This window comes from Quercus lobata, chromosome 5, assembly GCF_001633185.2.
Source record: "Quercus lobata isolate SW786 chromosome 5, ValleyOak3.0 Primary Assembly, whole genome shotgun sequence".
Lineage (NCBI taxonomy): Eukaryota > Viridiplantae > Streptophyta > Magnoliopsida > Fagales > Fagaceae > Quercus > Quercus lobata.
The window spans coordinates 31,088,902-31,094,508 of record NC_044908.1 but is presented as its reverse complement, the minus strand read 5'-3'; the positions used below and the strand labels follow the sequence as shown (position 1 = coordinate 31,094,508).

Below are 5,607 nucleotides of genomic sequence, written 5' to 3'. Positions count from 1 at the left end.
GCTAATTCAACTTAGTGCATCAAGATAATACATAAAATAGTATGATGCTTCTTTTTCATGATCATAAATATTCAATAAAACTATCAATATAAAAAGATAAATGAAAGCAATAATATCAAAATCTTTACTCTTAAAATTTTTAGTGAGAGAATATAATACCAATTTTCAAAGGTCATACATAAATTTAAAAAATAAAAAATATCACCGTCACGAAGTCATTATAATATTTAATTACACCAGAGTCCTTATAATATTTATAATATAAGCACTATGGCAGAATATTCCGATAACCAACACTATCAATTTTCATGGAACTCACCAAAGCCTTAAAATTAAACGTCAAATATTCTGGTAATCAAACAGTTGGAGATCAAAATATAAATGAGTACCAAATAAGATGAGCATGGGTACATCCCGCTCACAACAATGCAAACATAAGCAACAAATACCTCAATAACAAATTATATAGCGCAAGAGGTTTATTTATTCCATAATTAAGACAATATCACAATATTTAGAACTAGAATTGAAACATCTACTGGCGACGAACACTCCGAGTCTTATTCCACGATCCTCCCAGTCAATCTGAAACCATAACGAAACTTAATAATGAGACAATGCTCAGAAAATGATAAGGCAAATATGTGTATATATACATACATATATATATATATATATATATATATATCAAATCAAGACTAACACTAAATTAAAGGTATCATTTAATGACTATGAAATAAACAAATATTAGATCACAAACAACTTTTCTCAGGAAAAAAAAAAAAAAAAAAGATCACACACATCTTGTTCAATCCCACCTTCCTTAACTAATCCACTTTTTTTTTTATATAAATATAAATTATTAAATTTATTAATTAAGATTAAATATATTTCTCTTAGCTTAATTTTTTGACTAAACCTTAATTATTAAAAATTTCAAAGAAGTTTTATTGTTTATTATAATTTTTTTTTTTTATCATATCCTTTCGGGACATAACTTACAATAATTTTTTATTTTTTATTTTTCTTCTATATGTATTACTATATATTTTTCATGTTTATTTTTAAATTTATTATATTATATAAATACCTTTGATAATTCACATCTCTCAAGGATATGGGTTTTCGTTTATACCTTCCCAATACTCCTCTCTTTCAACATATTGATTTTTGTTTTCACCTTTGTTAGCATCTTCATCATCTTCAAGTTCACCATCACCATCATTATCATTATCTTCAGCAGCAGCATTTCTAGCTCCACCATGGTATAGATTATAGTTTCCACTTTGCCCAGCAACGCCATGATCTGTAGGTCCACTATAATATGGGCTTTCGCTTGCACCTTGCCCATCATCATCGTTGTGTTCATCGTCGTTGTCATTGTCGTCGTCGTCATTTCTAGCTCCACCATGATCTGTAGGTCCACCATAATATGGCTTTTCGCCTGTACCTTGCCCAGCATCATCATCATTTCTAGCTCCACCATAGTATAGATTATAGTTTCCACTTTGCCCAGCAACGCCATGATCTGTAGGTCCACCATAATATGGGCTTTCGCTTGCACCTTGCCCATCATTATCATCATCGTTGTGTTCATCGTTGTTGTCATCTTCGTCGTCATTTCTAGCTCCACCATAATATGGGTCATAGTTTCCACCTTGCGACGCAGCGTCATTATCTCCAAGTTCACCATGATATGGGTTTTTACTTCCACCTTGCGAAGCATTCCTCCATTGCTCTCCTTTTTCAACATCTTGAGTTGCGCCAGCATATGGATTTTCATTTTGACCTTCCCAAGCTTTCATCCCTTGCTTGCTAATCTCATCTGCATCTGGGAGTGAGGTTTCTTCAGCAGATTGCTCAAATTTGATTGACTGTAAATCAAAATCATCATTCCAATCTACATCATCGCACTGCTCTAGTGCATTCATGTTGAAATTAGGGACGTGCACATTATTAGAAGGGGATTCCAAAGTTCCATTGAGAAGTTGTAGCAAACTAGGGTGCCTTTCTCCTGTTTCATCATTATAGTGTCTCTCGACCAAGTCATTTAGTCTCCTAATCCAAATGTCGTCGTGATTTTCTCCTTCAATTGCATTGTATTTTGATAATTCACTTTTCCAATAATCCTTGCTTCTAGAGCACAAATCTGAACCCAATTTTACTAGAGCTGATGGAAGGCCCTTACTGTGACGTACTACAGCTTTTACAAGTTTCATGTAATCCACCTCAGGCTTGTTTTTTTTAAAAGCATACCAACTAAAGAGCTGAATAGCATCACTTTGACCCATCGTCTTCACCGGATAGATTGAAGGAACATCGTCCTGAGTCTTCAACACACTTTCTTCTCTCGTTGTTAAAATGATTCTACTTCCAGGACCAAACCAATCCAGTCCTCCAGCCAATTTGTCTAAAGGGTTTGGATCTGTACTCTCGACACCATCAATCACTATAAGGACCCTTTTATGGCGAAGTCTTTCCTTAATCACAGTAATTCCAGTATCTACATTGCCCAATTTCATATCCTCCCCTAAGATCTCATGAAGAAGCAACTCCTGTAGTTCGACCATTTGATATTGAACTTTGGACTTGTCTCTAACATTCATTAGAAAGGAACAACCATCAAATTGACTAGCATGCCGGTTATATATAGCTTTCGCTATGGTTGTCTTTCCAACTCCTTGACACCCATAAATCCCTACCTTGCGAACCTCCTCTGGGTTAATAGCCAAAAGCTTGCTAATCTCTTGCACGTGAGATTCTATTCCAACTGGGTGTTTAGCAATGCTTATTTTTGTACTGCTCAGTTTTTGCTCTGAAATGCGCTGAACAATTTCTTGGATGACCTCTGCTTCGGACCTGCCAACAATAAAGCATAAAAAAACGCATAATAAGTTAGACTCAAAGCAAAAAATACTTTTATCACTATGAACTTGGTTCACGATTTTGGGCTTATGAATATGTACTTATCTATTTTTAGGAAAATGTACCTTTAATACATTTTGGCTTAATTAGTTATGAATAGTATAAGAGTAATAAGAAGAAGAAAATAATATAATAGTCATTCACATAAATAAATAAAAAATTTAATTTAAATTTATTTATTTTATAGATTCAATAGTATTTTAAACTTATGAGGTCCACGTTACCCAAAAAAAAAACCTATGAGCAATAATTTCTTTTTATCATTAGGTTAAGACATTAATTGATTTTTTGGTGTATATAAGATGAGGATTAAACACCAAATCCCTTATTCGACTACAATAAACTTTTAGATGTATAGATAAAAGAGCTACCGTCTAATTTGGAGATTGTATTCCAAAAATAATCACTTACCTTTTCCTCACAAGAAAATAAATTGAGCTAATTAGAAGTTAGAACCCACAATATTTAACTTTTTGGTGTAAGCTAGATTTGAAACCAATATCTCTTATTCGATAACAAAAACTTTTAACAATTAAACTAACTAGAACCATTTATGTTTTTTGGTTTTGAAAGTCTTGAGCTATATTACATGATTTTTGGTTCCACTTGAAATAAAAAATGATTGAAAGATACAGTTCATGGATAATATGTTGAGGAGAAATGATATGTCTGCAACATTTTTACAACAAATTTTAAGTGGCAGGTTGTTACTGGTTGTTATTGTTAGGGCAAAAAAGTAATTTTAGTGTTAGTTTTAAATTTGAACCAATAATAACTAACCACCTGTGATTTGTTGTAAAAATGTTGTAGACGTAGCATCTCTCTATGTTGAGGCATCATTATATATGAACTAAATAAAAAAATAAAAAAACAAAGCTAGCTACTAGAAGAAAACAAAGAAAATACAAAAATTAAATAATAATAAGAAGAAGAAGAAGAAGAAGAAGAAGAAGGAGAAGAAGAAGAAATATCCTAGCTGTTATAAAAAGGGGATTTAAATTTTGGATGTTTCGGTTAGAAATACCGAAATATGATAGTTGAGTTATAATTCTTTTGGTATTTCCTATGATATATTTGTAAGTACATAAATTTAGGGAAAATCTGAAATATAAACTGTCACATCCTGATTTTATATTCCATGAATGCTTCATTTGTTTTTCTACATTAAATTATATGTTTGTTTTGAAAAATTGTCCACACGTGTTCTCGAAATATTTTATTTTGGTTGTTATTTTCCTTTCCCACATATCATTGCCGATTTGACCAAACTGGTTTACATGACAGTTTTCCCAAATAACAATTAACAAGACAATTTCAAAACTTAAAAAAGGAAAAAAAAAAAAAATAGCAACTACGTTTCTGAAGAATCTTGGATCTGTTATTCTTGTTTGATAATCAAAATGAGAAAAATACTTTTAGAAATGAGAAATGACAAAACACAACGTTATAAAGATGCTTTGAATTTTAAAACTATTTAGCATAAACATTTTTAGGTGAAGAGTCTTGTACTTTAATTGACAATTCTTGGTATTTTTGATCGAGATATCTACTGTTCAAATCCTCCTTTCTCCATTGCACTATCAAATAAAAAACATTACAAGCTAGGGTCTTATTTTATAATTAAAAAAAAAAAATCACTCTTGAATCCACTGTTAATTAATTTAATTTAACTATTAATAATTTTCCTAAAGGTGGAACTAACTAAAATTAGTAATAATAATAATAATAAAATTCGGATTATGAGAACACGTTTAGGCAATTTCTCAAAAATGAAACATATAATTTAACGTGGAAAAACAAATGAGACATTCATGGAATAGAAAATCAAGGTATGAAAATTTATATTTTGGATTTTTCATGTGTATATATATATATATATATATATATATAAATGAAAATCAAATAATGAAGGCAGAAGAGTATACTTACTTTTTTTTCGCTGTATCCCAACCAGACAAATTGGCCACTTCAGTTAGAGCTAACCTCCAGCTTTGTACCTTCTCAAGATCAGGCTTGATTAATGTTCGCTCATGATTTTCCAACGCTACTCCAAAGTTTCCCTTATGATGACGTACTTCTGATGGATCAACATCATAAAAAATGGGATAAATAGTTTGGCCCTTTGATCTACACTCAACAATCTTAACAAGCTCCTTCAAGCACCATGTAGATGATGCGTAGTTTTTAGATAATATGACAATTGAAAATCTTGACTCTTGAATTGCTGTGAGAAGTGCTGAAGAAATTTCTTCCCCCCTCTGAAGATTCTGATCATCTTTGAATGTGTTAATACCTGAACGCTCCAAAGAAGCATGTAAATGACCTACAAAGTTATTACGGGTATCCTCTCCTCTAAAACTCAAGAAAACATCTCGTTTCCATTTATGGTCAATTGAGGAAGCCATAGTTATGATAGATTCTAATTGATGTGGTTGCAACCTAAGGGGATATCCTCAGTTATGAGAAGCACAAAAGGCAAGGCCCTAGTCTTTGTATCATTGATGCAAGTCATGTAAGTGCGTAGTTTAGTTGTACTTTATATCTATCCTTCTCACTACGCGGGACTTTGCGCTACGTGGGACCAAGGCCGGCCAAAGTTATTTTGAGGCCTTAGGGGAAACTTTTAAATTGGGACGGCCAATGGCATCAGTTGTTTCTACTATTGAGCTGCTCCTGCATGGG

General features: G+C 32.2%; 1 protein-coding gene across 1 annotated transcript; it reads right to left on the bottom strand.

Moving 5' to 3' along the window:
* Positions 1 to 483: 483 nt before the first annotated feature.
* Positions 484 to 5,330, bottom strand: LOC115990333 (TMV resistance protein N-like). Its single transcript, XM_031114172.1, has 4 exons — positions 4,855 to 5,330; positions 1,709 to 2,859; positions 1,136 to 1,623; positions 484 to 585 (listed from the first exon to the last, which is right to left on the bottom strand). The coding sequence occupies exons 1-4, from the start codon at positions 5,328 to 5,330 to the stop codon at positions 484 to 486; spliced, it is 2,217 nt and encodes a 738-aa protein (XP_030970032.1).
* Between the last annotated feature and the right edge of the window lie 277 nt (positions 5,331 to 5,607).

Coding starts and splice junctions, on each gene's coding strand:
- LOC115990333 (XM_031114172.1), bottom strand. CDS start 5,330: ATGGCTTCCTCAATTGACCATAAATGGAAACGAGATGTTTTCTTGAGT. Junction 2,860..4,854: donor TGGGATACAGCGAAAAAAAA/GTAAGTATACTC, acceptor TATTGTTGGCAG/GTCCGAAGCAGAGGTCATCC. Junction 1,624..1,708: donor GAATGCTTCGCAAGGTGGAA/GTAAAAACCCAT, acceptor TGGTGGAGCTAG/AAATGACGACGAAGATGACA.